Source organism: Bufo bufo, chromosome 7, assembly GCF_905171765.1.
Source record: "Bufo bufo chromosome 7, aBufBuf1.1, whole genome shotgun sequence".
In the NCBI taxonomy this organism is placed as follows: Eukaryota; Metazoa; Chordata; class Amphibia; order Anura; family Bufonidae; genus Bufo; species Bufo bufo.
Genome location: NC_053395.1, coordinates 210,012,746 through 210,031,826, shown reverse-complemented (window position 1 = coordinate 210,031,826; position 19,081 = coordinate 210,012,746). Strand labels below are relative to the sequence as shown.

General features: G+C 41.4%; 1 protein-coding gene across 1 annotated transcript in view; it reads left to right on the top strand.

Annotated features, from left to right (window-relative positions):
• Positions 1-19,081, top strand: part of ARHGAP15 (Rho GTPase activating protein 15) — an 842,137-nt gene that overhangs the window by 551,285 nt on the left and 271,771 nt on the right. Inside the window, exon 11 of the mRNA XM_040440262.1 lies at positions 5,148-5,246. Within this exon, the coding sequence (XP_040296196.1) occupies positions 5,148-5,246 (99 nt within the window). The remainder of the gene's footprint in view (positions 1-5,147; positions 5,247-19,081) is intronic.

Here is a 19,081-nt window from a genome sequence, read left to right as displayed (position 1 = left end):
GAGAGCTGCAACAGCTCAACTATGATAGGGAGAGAGCCACAGCAGAAAGGACATGTCATTGAGCTGTGATAGGGAGAGAGCTGCAACAGCTCAACTATGATAGGGAGAGAGCCACAGCAGAAAGGACATGTCATTGAGCTGTGATAGGGAGAGAGCTGCTACAGCTCAACTATGATAGGAAGAGAGCCACAGCAGAAAGGACATGTCATTGAGCTGTGATAGGGAGAGAGCTGCAACAGCTCAACTATGATAGGGAGAGAGCTACAGCAGTAAGGACACCCCCCCCCCTCCTTCCCTGAGCTGTGATCTCTGGATCCTCCATGTGAGGTACAGTACAGGGCTGATTCCAGCTTTGTTAGAAAGAGATTGTCATGTTCTATATGATGTCTGACTTTCATTTTTTAAATTAGTCCTAGAATAACCCCTGTAATATATATTATAGACACATAGTATACAGTCCTGTTATACAGTATGCTGTAAAGTAACAATATAAACACATTATGTTGTATGAAATAATGTATGGTCAGTAAAGTTTCATGATATAACAAAACTTTGATATGTCATAGAGACCCATCACAAGCTGTGATTGGTGGGGATCTGAATGCTGACACCTCACCGATCCCTAGAACGAGGAGAGAAAGGTGTGCGTATATCACGTTCTCTCTCATCGCCGACAAGAATGGAATTGAGATGGGCATATAGACCTCTATGGATTCAGTCTTGTTCGGCGAGGAGCGAGAGCAATATGCACGCACTTCTCTCCTCTTGTTCTAGGGATCGGTGAGGGTCTCAGCACTCAGACACCCACCGATCAATCTCTATGACATATCAAAAGTTTTGTAAAAAGTCTTAAGTCATGTAATCTCATGTAATATAAAGCACTATGTAATATAAAGTCACATAATACACACCGATCAGCCAGAGCCTTAAAACCAATGACAAGCGAGGACAATAATATTGACATTCTTGTGACAAAGGCTCCTGCGGGGTCTATTGGGCAGCAATTATTATTAGCAGTAATTATTATTATCATATCGGCGGGGGCCTAGACCATGTGATGTCACTGTACATCTGCCACATGACCTACTTGCAGCCCAGCCCTATTGAAGTGAATAGGGCTGAGCTGCAATACCAAGAACAGCCACTATACAATGTACAGCGGTATGCTTGGAAAGCTACCAGGAGGCGGCTACATTCCCCAGAGATTCATGGAGCGCGGCAGCTCCCTGAAACAGCTAAGAACTTGGACCTGCCGATGTGATAATGATGACCTTATACTTTATTATACTATTATATTAATTGTTATTAAAGGGGTTCTCCAGGAATTAAAAAAATTTAAATACTTAAATATTATTTTGTAATAAATATATTCACAAATACCTTTCATTACTTAGAATGGCTTGATTTGTCTAGGGAGCAATCATTAGGAGAAATAAAATGGCCGCCGTCCTATCAGTACACACAAAACCTGTCCTAATCACACAGGAGGACAAGTTACTTCACCACAATGAGCCATAGTGCTGCCTCATCCTCTCTGCTCTGCTTGTCAGGAATCATGATCCTGAATACAGGTGAATCTCTGTGGGAATGGAGATAAGGTGACATGAGAGGAGGGTGAGGTGTGGATAATGAGCAGCAGCACTGGTATGCAGTCTCCATTACCACAGCAACACATTACCACAGCCTGTCCTGTACGTCCTCTCAGTACTTCATGTCTCCTCATGAACTAAATTCCCCAGAGATTCAGCTAAAGTTCTTATCATCTGTATTCAGGATCATAATCCAGGACAAGTAGAGAGGAGGAGTAGGAGGTAGCTCTTTAACTCAATGTTGTAATCAGGACAGGTTTTGTGTGAACTAATGGGACAGCGGCCATTTTTTTCCCCTGATGACTGCTCCCCAGACAAAACTAGCCAGTATAAATATTGAAAGGTTTTTGAGAATGTATTTATAATAAAGTAATATTTAAGTATTTTCATTTACTTAATTCCTGGAGAACTCCTTTTAATGTTGCTTTGTAACTCCTTGGTCTGTTGAAGATGAGAGTGGTGAGCTCACGGAAACACTTGGTGGGTCGTTGGCTTTTATACATAGTGCACCCCCCCCCTCCCTCCTCAAAGACTCCTACAGTTATGAAATCCTCATGTAAAGATGTCTGACGGTTCTCCGAACCTTAAAGAGGACCTTTCATCAATATAATTTTAATAAACTAACACCCCTACCTAATAGTCCGGCATCCACTGATGTTCCCCCCTTTTTTTTTTTTTCAAATCGACCACCGAATGTAGAAATAATAGCCCCGTTTGTTCTGCTGCAGCGCCTGTCACTCAAGCGCTTTTTTGTATGGGGCGTTGCTAAACTAGTTTCTTTGCTATGCTCCTTGGCTGAGAGCGCAGCCAATCACAGCGCTCGTCTCTCAGCCAGGCAGAAGGAGCTAAAGTTCTCACGAGAACTTTAGATCCTTCTGCCTGGCTGAGAGACGAGCGCTGTGATTGGCTGCGCTCTCAGCCAAGGAGCATAGCAAAGAAACTAGTTTAGCAACGCCCCATACAAAAAAGCGCTTGAGTGACAGGCGCTGCAGCAGAACAAACGGGGCTATTATTTCTACATTCGGTGGTCGATTTAAAAAAAAAAAAAACGGGGGAACATCAGTGGATGCCGGACTATTAGGTAGGGGTGTTAGTTTATTAAAATTATATTGATGAAAGGTCCTCTTTAAAGAAGAACAAAATGTATAATTGCATATAAGAGTATAAGATAAAAAATAGCACATAGCAAAGTTAAACCATTACAGTGTATAAAATAACAAAATACTGTACAACATATAAAGTAATATAAAGCACCATAACGTAGACGACAGCTCATCATATACCATCTCATCCTTACAACTATTATCCTGTGACACAGACACAATAAGCAGTTCTGTGCTGAGCATGTTTATTCACTCACATCTGTCCCTGCCCCAGTGGAGCTTGCAATCTAATTTTCTTACCACAGGCACAAAATATAAGGATGCACCAGGGACGGTTTAGTCGGAGATCAATTAACCTACCAGTATGTTTCTGGGCTGTGGGAGGGAAACAGAGCACCTGGAGGTAACGGATACAGACAAGGAGAGAATACACATATTCCATGTAGGACGTGTCCTGATTGGATTCAAACCCAGAACGTCAGCTTTAAGGCAGAAGCAGTTACCAGTGTGCCACCATGTTTGTTGCAGATGGCAGGCCTCCAAAAATATTTCAAGTCAGAAAAGTATGTTACATCGTGGTATTTCTATGCCTAAATTAAAGATGGTAAAATTGTGTCATAATAAGGATATAAACTCTTGATACAATCTTTGATAAACAGTAATGCGTAATTCAACAACTCAATAATTCAACATTAATTATGGGCTGTGCGGTCAACTTGTCTTAGCTTCCTACTTAAAGGGGCATTCCGGTTTTTGCAAGTAAATCCTATTTATTGTATAATGTAAAGTTAAGCAACTTAAAAAAAATACTCTGTGTATAGATTCCTCATGGATTTCAAGAACTCTGCTTGTAGTCATTAAATTGGAAACTTTGGGAGACATTTATCATCCCCTTTGCACCAGAAAAGTGGTACTAAAAAGTCAAAAAATTAGGTGCCTGCTGCTATTAAGCAAAATGTTGTGCTTTTTTTAGGTGTTTCACTCACTGCTCACCACATTTCAAAAAGGCTAACGGTGAGGGGCCAGAGTAGGAGGTCCATCACATGTATTAGAATTTACATCAGGAAACTGGCCTAGATTATAGAGGACTATACCAGACTTCTTGCTGGTCTGTAGATCTCCACTTTGTCGCATGGACCTGCAGACATGCGCCTCTTAATAAATGTGGTTTATCTAAAGCAAGCAGGAGAGAGATTAAAGGGGTATTCCCATCCTAGACAATGGGGGCATATCGCTAGGATATGCCCCCATTGTCTGATAGGTGCGGGTCCCACCGCTGGTACCCGCACCTATATTGAGAACGGAGCGGGGAGCGCTATGGCTGGAGGACCCCAGATTTCCCGGGGTCCGTCCACCACCAAGCACTAATCCCCGCCTCTCCCATAGAAGTTAATGGGAGCGTGCCGCGCATGCGCGGCCCATGTTCCCATTCATTTCTATAGAGCAGACGGCAATAGCCAAGCCAGCGCTCGGCTATTTTCGGCGGCCCCATAGAAATGAATGTAGGGCGGCTGCGCATGCGCAGTGCGCTCTCCTTCACTTCCGGGGCTCCATTCTCGATATAGGTGGAACCCACACCTATAAGACAATGGGGGCATATCCTAGCGATATGTCCCCATTGTCTGAGATGAGAAAAACCCTTTAAGAACGACCTGTTAACCACCAGTCTTGATAAATGTCCCCCTTTGTGGTTACTTCCGTGAGATGAAAATCTGCCCTGGTAAACAGATGCACGGTCACTACTCTTAGGGTGCTTTCATAAGAGCCAAATAGTGCACTCTTTGAGCCAATTGTAGCAGAATTGTAAAACCATTGCATTTAAACCCAGGGACCTCAAGTTACGCCACAAGCAAATCAAAAAGGGGGTCCTGTTCCCCCAGTCTGATGGATTCACTCTCTGTGGGACTGCCTGAGATAGCGGAGTATACATCGGTCTGCTATTGAAAATGAGTGGATCGGCATGGCGTATGCTCGACCAGCTGCTCCATCAGATCGAGAGAACAGGATCTCCAATCTCTGGATCGGTACAGATTCCAGTGGTCTGAATCCCACAAATCAGTTGGTTATCTCCTATCCTGTGTGCTGTAAATGTCCCAGATGGGACAACCCTTTAATGGGATCCTTCAGGATTTTTATTTTTTTTTGTCATAGTTTTCATGACCATGACACTAATGTGCGCGGGGCAGGAAAGTTGTATTTTGTTACTCAGTGATTTCCCAAGTTGTGGCTATAGAGTGGTCGAAAACCTTCCCGTCATGGGGTTTACCGCAAGGTGATTGTTAATGGACGCACACTTTGGAGGTAACCAGCAGTTTTACCTTCAAAGCCTCCATGCTTTAGGTATCAATTTTAAAAATACAGTGAGAAATATATGGGAACTCGCCCATAATGGAATCATCGTCTTTGAAGAAAAACATCTAATTTCAAATGTGAATCTTGTCTCCTTTTTGGCTAGATCAAGTCTTCGGCTGTCACCTTGAGACTCTCTGCAAGCGAGAGAATGCTACAGTTCCTCACTTTGTACAGATGTGCATAGAAGCTGTGGAGAAAAGAGGTATGTGGCATCACAGAGGACACCTTTATCCTATTACCACTGGAGTACTCGGCCAAAAACCTCCTTTTATTTTGAGGAATCACTAGAACTATAATAATGAATAATACATTTTCATATTTCATAAATGGTTTAGATATGCCTTATTAACCTGCCTCATTGGCAGATATGAAGTTTTCTTCAAATTAACTTGTGATACTATGCAATCTTTGGGTCCAAAATTCTGTGCTGATTAATTTCTTGATATATATTTATAGTGGTTAGATCTAAATTTTTCATCACACAGAACTCCAAATCCCATGCACATCCAGGGATTCAAATATTAAATACTTTGCTGCCGGCATATGCCACTAGGGGGAGCTTAGAAGTATAATGTAACTCTTAAGCTCCCCCTAGTGGTTATTCCAGTAAGATCACATTTTATCATTTAACTCTATGTCTATATGGAGCTCATTATCTTAGGCCAGGAATCCTCAAACTGCGGCCCTCCAGCTGTTGCAAAACTACAACTCCCAGCATGCCCGAACAGCCTACAGCTATCAGCCTACAGCAGTGCATTGTGGGAGTTGTAGTTTTACAACAGCTGGAGGGCCGCAGTTTGAGGATGCCTGTCTTAGGCTGTGTTACCTCAAAAATAGCTTTAGATGGCTGTTCCTCTAGACTATTTCAGCTGTTTGGTGGTGTTATTGTGACAAATGAAAGCAAAAAAAAAGCTTTCAATACAATTGATGATTTTTTTTTAGCAAATACCAAAACTTTAAATAAGTTTTCTGATTAATAAACCACAGTTTGTCACCTTTATTAGGGGATTTTAAGTTTTTAGAAAGTCACCTCTGTAGTTACCATAGTGGTGAGAAACTACACAGAGCATCTCTTACTGTAGATGACCTACCACATCCATACGTTTTATGGATGTGCCAATGATTTCAATGGGAACTATGTAATGCTTCATTTCACCTATAGCACTGCAAGAGCATTGAATACTTATTGTTGGGTTTTACCAGCAGATCATAGCTGATCATTGGAAAGCCCAGTGCAGGACATCTTGTGACCCAATGATTGTTGGGGAACCCTTCGAGCAAAAATACATTTTCCAATGCAGAGAGCCACACAAGGAAATGATAGTAATTCTGCAAATATTGATAGTATCTAGACAGGCTCGGACTAGCCCACAGGGGTACAGGGGAATCCCCCGGTGGGCCCCTGAGCAAGGTGGGCCCCTAGTCTCCCACCCCCTGAACAAGTGGCACATAACACATTAGATTTAGTGCACTACATACATATATTCAATGTACAGCACCTCAACCAGCTTATGTTCATATAAAAAACTTGTTAGATTATTTATTATATTTGAATGTATCCGTACGGTGGGCCCCCAAAATAAATTTTACTGGTGGTCCCTAGGTACCCCAGTCCGACACTGTATCTAGATAAGGTCCATGCAAAACAGTGCTGTCCATTAAGTCTTGGTAACACAGGTTGATTATCCTTCTATAATTCACTCTTGCCTATCTGCTATCATGTTAAAAAAAAAATACAGAATATGCACAATACATGTTTTTTGCAAGAAGAATAATTGACAATAATTTTCAATAAATCCCCAAAAAAGGTATGGAGGCGTCTACAGGCCAGATATAGTCCAAAAAATGTTTTGTAAGTTTTTTTTGTCATGCCTTATATTGGGTCAAGGCTATGATGTGTTTGACATATGGGGAAAATGCCCTCACATTGTAAAGGAATAGAAAAATTAGAGTGGATGACAAATTTCAAATCCAACTGAATAATGACTTGTCAAGTTGAATGGGTGATGGGAAGTATAAGTGTTTTGAGCATATTTCAAGCCGTTCAGATGTTTTTGATAATTTTGTTACTCAATCATTACTTCCTAATATAACACTGCTCCTACATTGCTCTTGGTGGTCCATATAGGCCACTTGGTACTCATACTCGCGTCTGACCCGAATTGTTCATTTCTCCGTAGGAGCCTTGTGGTTCCCTGTGTGTATAAACTGTAAGCATGGTGATATCCAGTTGACAGCCAAATAACTTCTTAAAGTAATAGTTGTGTTTAGGAGTGTTGGATCATTGCTTCAATTTTCCAAGGAACTCTATATTTTTGGCATTGCGTTCATGTAGTTATTATGATGTTTAGCTAAAACATTGTTAGTAAGACTTGGCATGCACTCTTTGACCAGACATAGAGCATGTGAAGATTGACTTTCATATTTATGTAAGCTCCTGATGACATTTCATGCTGAAGAGAAAGTGTGTGGAGGTGCCAGAACCGCCTGAGGAAGGTTAGGGTTCGGGAGAACTAAGATTTTCCTGGTAACGGACCTTGCTCAACCAATGTCTTTGACACTCCAATGTCGTGGGAAAAAGTTACTTTTCGACTATGGGAAGAGACTTTGTTTATAAATAGTATCTGATGAGCTTGTTAGATTATCTGATGTGAGAAAATTAAGATTTTTTTAAGAAAAGGATGATATATTGATCTGATAAAGTAAAATGGATTTTTTAGGGTACACTGGTTCAATTTCACAGACTTGTAAGAATTTCTCATAAAAAAGTCAAAGGATAACTAACTTTAAAAAACTTTTGAAATGTCCTAGAGATATATCAAAAGTTTAGATAGAAGGGGGGGTCTGAGTGCTGAGACACCCACAATCTCTAGAACAAAGGGAGAGAAGCATACATGTATCGTGCTGTCTCTCTACTCTCTGCATAAGATGGGCTCCATATAAGTCTTTGGGCCTGTCTCAGTTCCATCCTCTGCAATGAGGATAAAACGCATGTTATGCTTGTGGCTCTCTTCCCTCATTCTAGAGATCGGTGGGGGTCTCAGCACTCAGACCCCCACCGATCTAAACTTTTAAAATGTTTCTGAGATATCAAAAGGTTTTTTAAACTTTATTTCCCTGGTCCTCCACATACCACAAGTCAAGGATCTGAAGATACCTCCATGGTTAATATCTCTTGTGTATTGTACTTATGGACTAAAAAAATTGGAAAGAAAAACAGAGAGAGAGGACAGCACCTCATGTGTGGTACTGCTGACAATATTGATGGAAACCATACTTAAGGAGAGGATTGTGGACCATCTAAAATCCCATGGATTGAAAGATGAAAAACAGCATGGGTTTACTTCAGGGAGATCATGTCAAACTAATCTTATTGATTTTTTTGATTGTGTGACTAAAATAATAGATGGAGGAGGTGCAGTAGACATCGCTTATCTAGACTTTAGTAAGGCTTTTGATACTGTCCCACATAGAAGGCTTATCAATAAAGTGCAGTCATTGGGCTTGGACTCCCATATTGTTGAATGGATTAGGCAGTGGCTGAGGGATAGGCAACAGAGGGTTGTAGTCAATGGAGTATATTCAGACCAAGGTCTTGTTACCAGTGGGGTACCTCAGGGATCTGTTCTGGGAACCATATTGTTTAATATCTTTATCAGCGAAATTGCAGAAGGCCTCAATGGTAAGGTGTGTCTTTTTGCTGATGACACAAAGATTTGTAACAGGGTTGATGTTCCTGGAGGAATACACCAAATGGAAAAGGATTTAGGAAAACTAGAGGAATGGTCAAAAATCTGGCAACTAAAATTTAATGTTGATAAGTGCAAGATAATGCACCTGGGGCGTAAAAACCCAAGAGCAGAATATAAAATCTGTGATACAGTCCTAACCTCAGTATCTGAGGAAAGGGATTTAGGGATCATTATTTCAGAAGTCTTAAAGGTAGGCAGACAATGTCATAGAGCAGCAGGAAATGCTAGCAGAATGCTTGGGTGTATTAGCAAGAGGAATTACCAGTAGAAAGAGGGAGGCGCTCATGCCGCTCTATAGAGCACTAGTGAGACCTCATTTGGAGTATTGTGCTCGGTACTGGAGACCATATCTCCAGAAGGATATTGATACTTTGGAGAGAGTTCAGAGAAGAGCTACTAAACTGGTACATGGATTGCAGGATAAAACTTACCAGGAAAGATTAAAGGACCTTATCATGTATAGCTTGGAAGAAAGACGAGACAGAGGGGATATGATAGAAACTTTTAAATACATAAAGGGAATCAAGGTAAAAGAGGAAAGAATATTTAAAAGAAGAAAAACTGCTACAAGAGGACATAGTTTTAAATTAGAGGGGCAAAGGTTTAAAAGTAATATCAGGAAGTATTACTTTACTGACAGAGTAGTGGATGCATGGAATAGCCTTCCTGCAGATGTGGCAGCTGCAAATACAGTGGAGGAGTTTAAGCATGCATGGGATAGGCATAAGGCCATCCTTCATATAAGATAGGGCCAGGGGCTATCCATAGTATTTAGTATACAGGGAGCGCAGAATTATTAGGCAAGTTGTATTTTTGAGGATTAATTTTATTATTGAACAACAACCATGTTCTCAATGAACCCAAAAAACTCATTAATATCAAAGCTGAATATTTTTGGAAGTAGTTTTTAGTTTGTTTTTTGTTTTAGCTATTTTAGGGGGATATCTGTGTGTGCAGGTGACTATTACTGTGCATAATTATTAGGCAACTCAACAAAAAACAAATATATACCCATTTCAATTATTTATTTTTACCAGTGAAACCAATATAACATCTCAACATTCACAAATATACATTTCTGACATTCAAAAACAAAACAAAAACAAATCAGTGACCAATATAGCCACCTTTCTTTGCAAGGACACTCAAAAGCCTGCCATCCATGGATTCTGTCAGTGTTTTGATCTGTTCACCATCAACATTGCGTGCAGCAGCAACCACAGCCTCCCAGACACTGTTCAGAGAGGTGTACTGTTTTCCCTCCTTGTAAATCTCACATTTGATGATGGACCACAGGTTCTCAATGGGGTTCAGATCAGGTGAACAAGGAGGCCATGTCATTAGATTTTCTTCTTTTATACCCTTTCTTGCCAGCCACGCTGTGGAGTACTTGGACGCGTGTGATGGAGCATTGTCCTGCATGAAAATCATGTTTTTCTTGAAGGATGCAGACTTCTTCCTGTACCACTGCTTGAAGAAGGTGTCTTCCAGAAACTGGCAGTAGGACTGGGAGTTGAGCTTGACTCCATCCTCTACCCGAAAAGGCCCCACAAGCTCATCTTTGATGATACCAGCCCAAACCAGTACTCCACCTCCACCTTGCTGGCATCTGAGTCGGACTGGAGCTCTCTGCCCTTTACCAATCCAGCCACGTGCCCATCCATCTGGCCCATCAAGACTCACTCTCATTTAATCAGTCCATAAAACCTTAGAAAAATCAGTCTTGAGATATTTCTTGGCCCAGTCTTGACGTTTCAGCTTGTGTGTCTTGTTCAGTGGTAGTCGTCTTTCAGCCTTTCTTACCTTGGCCATGTCTCTGAGTATTGCACACCTTGTGCTTTTGGGCACTCCAGTGATGTTGCAGCTCTGAAATATGGCCAAACTGGTGGCAAGTGGCATCTTGGCAGCTGCACGCTTGACTTTTCTCAGTTCATGGGCAGTTATTTTGCGCCTTGGTTTTTCCACACGCTTCTTGCGACCCTGTTGACTATTTTGAATGAAACGCTTGATTGTTCGATGATCACGCTTCAGAAGCTTTGCAATTTTAAGAGTGCTGCATCCCTCTGCAAGATATCTCACTATTTTTGACTTTTCTGAGCCTGTCAAGTCCTTCTTTTGACCCATTTTGCCAAAGGAAAGGAAGTTGCCTAATAATTATGCACACCTAATATAGGGTGTTGATGTCATTAGACCACACCCCTTCTCATTACAGAGATGGACATCACCTAATAAGCTTAATTGGTAGTAGGCTTTCGAGCCTATACAGCTTGGAGTAAGACAACATGCATAAAGAGGATGATGTGGTCAAAATACTCATTTGCCTAATAATTCTGCACTCCCTGTATTGGGCAGACTAGATGGACCAAATGGTTCTTATCTGCCGACACATTCTATGTTCTATGTTTCTATGTATATGCGTATAAAATTCGCTTACCAGAGGTTGTTTTTATTGTCCTGATGAAGGGGGTAATTCACCCCTGAAACGCGTAGACGTAATAAAGCCATTTTAACTACACGCTTCATTTATATGGTATCCTTGGCAGCGCCCGCAGAAGAGGTTCATCCGTTTCTTATCCGGCACAAGTTTTACTTATGGACTAAAGCCATGTACAATACCACAATGTTCTTATGTTTGATTAATGGGAACCTCAATACATGAAAAATTGCAATGACACCTGTATAATTGACCAAATGCCAATGTTCAGTATAACATTCATACTAAAGGGCAGCTGAGACCTCCTTTAAAGTGTAACTGCCATTTCGCTACCAAAAATGAAATTCCTAACATATGTGATGCTGAAGGGAAGATATTCATGAAGCTGCATATTTCAGCTAATTTTACCTTTCTGATGTCTGTATTCAGCCCTTAGCAACCATATTTCTCTGTGCCTCTATTTCAGCAACTTCCTAAGATGGCCTCTGCTGCTCTTCCTGTGATGATCTTTGCCCTTCCTTGAGGCCATCCTGTATTTCCCTCACTTCCCAAAAGCCCTTGTTCTCCTCACATGAACTAGCAGGACCAATCAGAACGCAGATAACTTCCCAAAGTACCCAGAGCAGTGTGTATCCTCACATACAGCTAACCAGAGACAAGCCCTGCAATTACATTAAATCAGTAAGCATTTCTTTTAACCTCTTAATAGATAGCTGTCCCTTATTTTCTTCCAGACTGACAGGGAGGGGGGGGGCTGCTTTAGCTGCTTATATATCTGGTTTGGTACCATCTAGAAATACGTATTGTCTGAACGCTGACATTCCAAGCTTTCAGACAATACCAGAATGACATAAATCTGTTCAGTACAATGGAAGTTATCAATGATAGAAATTGGGATGCTGTGAATGAAGCTGAAACTAAAAGCAGATTTTACCCGCGATTATTCCCGACTCTATTTCTGTGATTTCACCTCTGTTGCTTGGACTAGAGCAGTCATTATGGTCTTGTATGAAAGCCTGGACTCTCATCTTTCAAACAAGACCAGTTGCATATTTCTAGCTGCTACCATTGAGAAGATATCACTAGCCCTCACCCCTCCACTTTCTGCCTCAGCCCAGCTCCAGGCTCTCAGGGCTGAGCTCCTCCTCCCAGAGTTCATCCCTCTCTTGTTATAATACTAAGAAGACAGACTGTACATGGCAACGATGTGAGATGAGAGCTGCTGAATAGGAAAGTAGCATGCATTTGTGGGAGTTATTAGCAGGTAAAACTGAAAATGATCAAATTTTAAATCACAAAAGCACTTATACAGCAGGGAATAAAAAAAATGAAATGGCAGTTACGCTTTAATTTGGATATCAGAGCTTCCTAGGTCCTAGTATAGAAAGACTATATACTATAATGTTGAGCTTTGGCTTGCATTTTCAGCCTCATATATATCTTACTGGTTTATGGTAGTTACACAAGTTCCCAAGAAAGTCTATCTACTTTTGTATATGGAGTGTTTCTTAAAAACAGAGCTCCAACTAGATTTGATCTATGAAGTTGTGTTCTGTTCTAACCAAGGGGCCTCTGTTCCATCGGTTTTGTTTGTTAAATTTGACTTGACTTAAATTATGTACCTCAATGCACATAAAGTATTCTTGCAGTGATCAGACAATATCAGTTTCAGTGTTGCATATATGCTATAATTGAACAAGCGGGATCCCAATGGTCAGAAATCTTGAAGCACTAAATAAATCAGAGGCTCACTATTACTTTTTTGACTTGCTGAATTGAAATAAAAGAAAAGGAAGATATACATTACGAAATCCAATAGTTTGAGGAGATGTGTTTAGGGTTGAGTGAAACCGAACTGCAAAGTTTGAGTTCATACTGAACTATGCGGGTTCGGGTACCTGGACCCGAACCGGGACTTTTTCACTGAAGTTCGGGTTCGGTGTTCGGGTGATTTTATTATTTTCCATTGTAACATGGTTATAACGGAAAATAACGGAAAATAATAGCATTCTTAAGACAGAATGCTAAATAAAATGGCCATTGAGGTGTTAAAAACAATAAAAAAAACTCACCTCATCCACTTGATAGCGCAGCCGGAATCCTCTTCTTTCTGCAAGAAAGCGGTGAGCGCGGTGACGTCATCGCAGGTCCTTTTGCAGATCCTGCAGAAAGAAGAGGATACCAGCTGAGTGATCAAGTGGATGAGGTGAGTTTTTTTTAATTGTTTTTAACCCCTCAATGGCCATTTTATTTAGCATTCTGTCTTAAGAATGCTATTATTTTCCGTTATTTTCCGTTATAACCATGTTATAACGGAAAATAATGAAGTGAAGTTCGGGTCCCCATTGACTTTAATGGGGTCCAGGTTCGGGGTCAAGTTCGGGACTTTGACCTGAAGTTCTGGCGAACCTGAACTTCCACGGGTTCGCTCATCCCTAGATGTGCTGTATTTTTTATATATCATTATTTATTTGCAATATTTTGGTGTCTAATACCTTTTATTTTCCACCACACTAAATATGAATGGATGTGTTTCTGGATAAATTTGTGGCTATTTTTGTTATACTGTATTATTCCGGTGTTAAAAAGTGTCAGAATTAGGATGTATGTGGGGCAAATCAAACTGTTGGTTTAAAGACTTAACCATTTAGTTATTTTCTTGACCCATTTAGAAGTTCACACAGTAGCTTCATGGGAGCAAATGCCATGAGTGAGGAGAATTTTGATGGTCTTTTCTGAGAAAGCACAGATGTGGCATTGTCATTATACGCCACTAATTAGCTGTATTATTTGATTGGCCACAAAATGGCATTATTTGGGTACTTTCTGCCAACAAAAAAGGGCCAAACACAATATCCAGGCTAGTGCCCTCTGTTGACCTTGAGCCAGCCCTGGTTAGCGGGTAACCGATTCCTGATTGTGGAATGTAACATAACATGAATTACATTTGGACACACGATTCTGTACGTGGTAGAAATTTTAACAAGGCTGAACAGTAGAAGCACAATTATATATGTTACATCATTGAGGGGGAAAAAAAAAAACTTTTCAATCATTCTTGCACCGAACAATGCTCTAAATTTAACTGAATCACATTGGAATTTGGTCTAAATATAATATGCTCGCTTTATTCAAGGACATTTGCATCGAATACCAGAATGTGTTATATATGCAAATTATACTGTACACTGGATCTGACACAATTGTCTATGGATACAACAAATTGTGATAAAGTGTGAATAAAATGCATTTGCATCTTAGCATATTCAATTTGAAACTGGTCTAATTTGCATGGATGTTTAAATGAGCTTGAAGGTTGCAATAAATATTCACCTTCCTTAAAGGGCCATTAAGCCTAAAATACAAGGAGAAACGAAAAGAAAAAGGGGGGACAGTCAAAGACATGTACATATAGCTTGGTATCCTATAGTTTTATATATACTATTAGGCGTGGTTAGGTTGATTCAGAGTACGTGCTTATACTATAGGAAGAAACCTCTTGTGCTTGTGTTAGTAGATAACAGGGCAGTATGACATTGGTTTCAGTGCCAGGAATTAAACACAATGTAACAAATTAGAACAAAAGGAGATGAGTTTGCTGATTTTGTTGGTTGGCAGTGACTAGGGATGAGCGAACCCGAACTGTAAAAGTTCGGGTTCGGTGTTCGGCGCTTTCTTGGCGCTTTTTGAAAGGCTGCAAAGCAGCCAATCAACAAGCGTCATACTACTTGGCCCAAGAGGCCATCACAGCCATGCCTACTATTGGCATGGCTGTGATTGGCCAGTGCACCATGTGACCCAGCCTCTATTTAAGCTGGAGTCACATAGCGCCGCACGTCACTCTGCTATGATCAGTATAGGGAGAGGTTGCAGCTGCGACGTTAGGGCGAGATTAGGCAGATTAACTCCTCCAAAAGACTTCATTCTGTGATCGATCTGCAGCTGTGGATCATTGAAGTGCTATTATTGACTTGCTCACTTTTTTGAGGCTGCCCAGAGCGTTTTTAGATCACTTTTTTTCTGGGGTGATCGGCGGCCATTTTGTGACTTGTGGTGCGCCAGCACGAGCTATCACCAAGTGTATTTAACCATCGATAGTGTGGTTATTTTGTGCTATATCCTACATCAGCTGCAGGCTGAGCCTGTGTCACCGAAGTGCATTTAACCATCAACAGTCTGGTTATTTTTTGGCCATATACTACATCAGCTGCAGGCTGAGCCTGTGTCACCCAAGTGCATTTAACCATCAACAGTGTGGTTATTTTTTGGCCATATATTACATCAGGGGCAAGTTGAGCCTGTCACCCAGCGCCTAAAAAATAGACCTGACATTTCTATTCAACCAAATCTGCACAGTTTTAGCTGGTCAAGTTATTTGTAGTGACCGTAAAAGCAGACTTTTTGTTCTGGGTTGAAAAAGCATTCCCAAATTTGCCATTCTGAAAATAACTAGTTTGTGGTATTTGAGGCCTACTTGAAATCTATCCCAAAAAGAAAATCTTACATTGAAGGTATTGATAGTGTCATTCAGAAAAACCTAAAACACACGCTAGCATGCTGATAGAAGTGTCATTCTGTGATTAAACCTATAACTGTCACACAGCGCAAAAAAAAACAGGTCTCACATCTCTATTCAACCAAATCTGCACAGTTTTAGCTGGTCAAGTTATTTGTAGTGACCGTAAAAGCAGACTTTTTGTTCTGGGTTGAAAAAGCATTCCCAAATTTGCCATTCTGAAAATAACTAGTTTGTGGTATTTGAGGCCTACTTGAAATCTATCCCAAAAAGAAAATCTTACATTGAAGGTATTGATAGTGTCATTCAGAAAAACCTAAGACACACGCTAGCGTGCTGATAGAAGTGTTATTCTGTGATTAAACCTATAACTGTCACACAGCGCAAAAAAAAACAGGGCTCACATCTTTATTCAACCAAATCTGCACAGTTTTAGCTGGTCAAGTTATTTGTAGTGACCGTAAAAGCAGACTTTTTGTTCTGGGTTGAAAAAGCATTCCCAAATATGCCATTCTCAAAATAACTAGTTTGTGGTATTTGAGGCCTACTTGAAATCTATCCCAAAAAGAAAATCTTACATTGAAGGTATTGATAGTGTCATTCAGAAAAACCTAAGACACACGCTAGCGTGCTGATAGAAGTGTCATTCTGTGATTAAACCTATAACTGTCACACAGCGCAAAAAAAAACAGGTCTCACATCTCTATTCAACCAAATCTGCACAGTTTTAGCTGGTCAAGTTATTTGTAGTGACCGTAAAAGCAGACTTTTTTTTCTGGGTTGAAAAACTATTCCCAAATTTGCCATTCTCAAAATAACTAGTTTCTGGTATTGGAGGCCTACTTGAAATCTATCCCAAAAAGGATATCTTACATTGAAGGTACTGATAGTGTCATTCAGAAAAACCTAAGACACACGCTACCGTGCAGATAGAAGTCTGATTCTGTGATTAAACCTTAACCTGTCACACAGTGCAAAAAAAAAACAGGTCTCACATTTCTATTCAATGGTCTGCCGGGTGTTCACTCCAAGGTCATGGAAGTCACGCCTGCGGCCACCCCGTTCTCCGAGGGATATGTCCTGAAATCCAGCTGAAAGCTGCAGAACATCAGTCGGAGGTCTCTCCACTACTGGCGGGCCTCTCTGGCGCCCTCTTCCCACAAGCAAAGGCTCGGCTGGTGGCTGCTGGGGTCTTTCAATGCGTCTAGGTTCTTGAGCCTCTTGCTCCTGTCCAGGCTGTCCTTGGCTGGGCTGCCCCCTGGCACGTGCTCTTCCGCGGGCTCTGGCTCGTCCACTCATCTTCTATTCCTGAGAGGATATAAACCGCTAATAAGGTCAATCTGCCGCCTAGCAGCTCCGCCGTGGCACAATCACCTCAGAACTCGCACACTGGTGACTTTAGGTATCTTCACTGGTCACTTTGAGCAGAATGATGACATCCGAGTCACGGCACCAAATGTAACCCTCTTTTCCTTGCACCATCTGCGACACCTCCAGCTTTCACACTCACTCGGTCACCAGCTCCTCCAGGCATAAACTCTAAGTGGACTCTAAGGGACGACACTCAGGTCTTCTGTGGTTTAAAGCTTTATTGAGGTGGAGTGCACTTGGCTGGAGCCTGTAATACAACAGGGAAACACTGCCACTATGTGGTATACAGCCAGGTCACCAGCCCACCTATATCATAACAGGCAGTCATTATATTACATTCCCACATACATGTTACAGGATATAACAAAGCATACAGAAAAATGAACAAGAGAAAATCATTTACAAAGATATTGCAGCAGGGTGACCTGGAATACAGCATGTCTTGCAGCCATTTTAGAAAGAACTCTCTAACTGTACATCATCTACTCAGCCTAGCATGTGCTGCAGGGTTTAAAGGCTGCTAAAAAACATACAGTCACCTCTTTACATTCTACAGAACTATTATGGGTATATATTATAACTTTTTACAATAGATAAATGAACTTTAGCTTTAGAGAACTTAGACAGAGATCCTACCTCCTTCACAGTAAATGTCTGCACTGAGGAGACCAAACTAAGTAGCAGAATACACAGGGGGCTTTCTGGAAGAGTCCACTGTAAAGACTCTGTCTGTTAAAACTTTCCTCAGTTATCTAATAGCACATTTGAAGAGGTTTATTTAGCATCTCCTGACTCTCTGCTAACAGCTTATGAATATATGGAACTATATTTAACAAGTGATCATTGCTGCAGCTCCTGTATATTGGTATGACCCTATTGCAAACCTGCAGACTGGATATTTGGTGAAACTTCATGTGGTTCATATCGACTGTACTACACCACTGACTTGGTGCCTGGGCCTAAATATGTGACAGTGGCCTGTTCCAGTGGTGGATGACGTGATGCCTGATTCTCTGCTATGACATGAAGACTGATTCTGCGCTGACATAAGGCCAGATTCTCTGTTACGGGACCTCTCTCCTCAGCCTGGGTGCCTGGGCCTAAATGTGTGACAGTGGCCTGTTCCAGTGGTGGGTGACGTGATGCCTGATTCTCTGCTATGACATGAAGACTGATTCTGTGCTGACAAAAGGCCAGATTCTCTGTTACAGGACCTCTCTCCTCTGCCTGTGTGCCTGGGCCTAAATGTGTGACAGTGGCCTGTTCCAGTGGTGGGTGACGTGAAGCCTGATTCTCTGCTATGACATGAAGACAGATTCTGCGCTGACATAAGGCCAGATTCTCTGTTACGGGACCTCTCTCCTCTGCCTGGGTGCCTGGGCCTAAATGTGTGACAGTGGCCTGTTCCAGTGGTTGGTGACGTGAAGCCTGATTCTCTGCTATGACATGAAGACAGATTCTGCGCTGACATGAAGCCAGATTCTCTGCTATGGCATGAAGAGACTGATTCTGTGCTGACATGAAGCCAGATTCTTTGCTATGGCATGAAGAGACTGATTCTCTGCTGACGTGAAGCCAGATTCTCTGCTATGGGACCTCTGTCCAATTGATATTGGTTCATTTTTATTTTTTTTATTTTAATTTTAATTCATTTCCCTATCCACATTTGTTTGCAGGGGATTTACCTACATGTTGCTGCCTTTTGCAGCCCTCTAGCTCTTTCCTGGGCTGTTTTACAGCCTTTTTAGTGCCCAAAAGTTCGGGTCCCCATTGACTTCAATGGGGTTCGGGTTCGGGACGAAGTTCGGGTCGGGTTCGGATCCCGAACCCGAACATTTCCGGGAAGTTCGGCCGAACTTCTCGAACCCGAACATCCAGGTGTTCGCTCAACTCTAGCAGTGACCAATTCAGTTTGTGAGTACATTCACAGCAAATTGGGCTTCAAACAGTAGAGGATAATGCTT